The sequence below is a fragment of the Eimeria tenella genome, genomic scaffold (assembly GCF_000499545.2).
Source record: "Eimeria tenella Houghton genomic scaffold, Eth_scaff1852, whole genome shotgun sequence".
NCBI lineage: Eukaryota > Apicomplexa > Conoidasida > Eucoccidiorida > Eimeriidae > Eimeria > Eimeria tenella.
The window spans coordinates 4237-4754 of NW_013541689.1; the positions used below are offsets into that span (position 1 = coordinate 4237).

The 518-nt window shown below is 62.4% G+C and overlaps 1 protein-coding gene across 1 annotated transcript in view; it reads left to right on the forward strand.

Annotated features, from left to right (window-relative positions):
• ETH_00035535 (uncharacterized protein) overlaps positions 1 to 518 on the forward strand; it is a gene marked incomplete at both ends in the record, with an annotated part of 3880 nt that overhangs the window by 1867 nt on the left and 1495 nt on the right. The window contains 2 exons of the mRNA XM_013373966.1: positions 16 to 217; positions 395 to 516. Coding sequence (XP_013229420.1) covers positions 16 to 217; positions 395 to 516 — 324 coding nt within the window. The remainder of the gene's footprint in view (positions 1 to 15; positions 218 to 394; positions 517 to 518) is intronic.

Genomic DNA, 518 nt, shown 5'->3' on the forward strand with positions numbered 1-518 from the left:
CGGGCCGCTGGCGAGGGCTATGGAGGCGCTGGGGTGGTGGCCGTGCGAACTGAACAGCAGCGACAAGAAAGAAGTGCTGCTGAGTTTGTCGCTGGCCGACGAAGTGGCGCACCCGAAGGCGAAGTTGGCGGCGAAGAAGGTGCTGCCGCAGGGAGTCACTAAAAGAGGGTTTGTGCTGGCTCTCGAGTACCTCCCTTTCAACCTGCCCGAGTGGCCCGTGAGCTAGGGTTTAGGGTTTGGGGCTTGGGAGCGTCTTCGGGGGTGGGGTTGCGGGGTGGCGTTTAGGGTTTGCGCTTTGGCGCGAGCTCGCTGTTCGTGGGCCAGTTTAGGGCCTAGGGTTTAGGGTTTAGGGTTTGGGGTTTGGGACCTTTGCTGCTGTGATTTTGGGGCTCAGATAACTCACGATCGCCTCCCTGTGGCTGGCCGTACCGACGGCCTGAAGAAGCTGATCTCGGGGCCTGCTGCGGCTGCGGCTGCTGCTGCTGCTGCAGACGCAGATGCTGCAGCAGCAGCAGCTG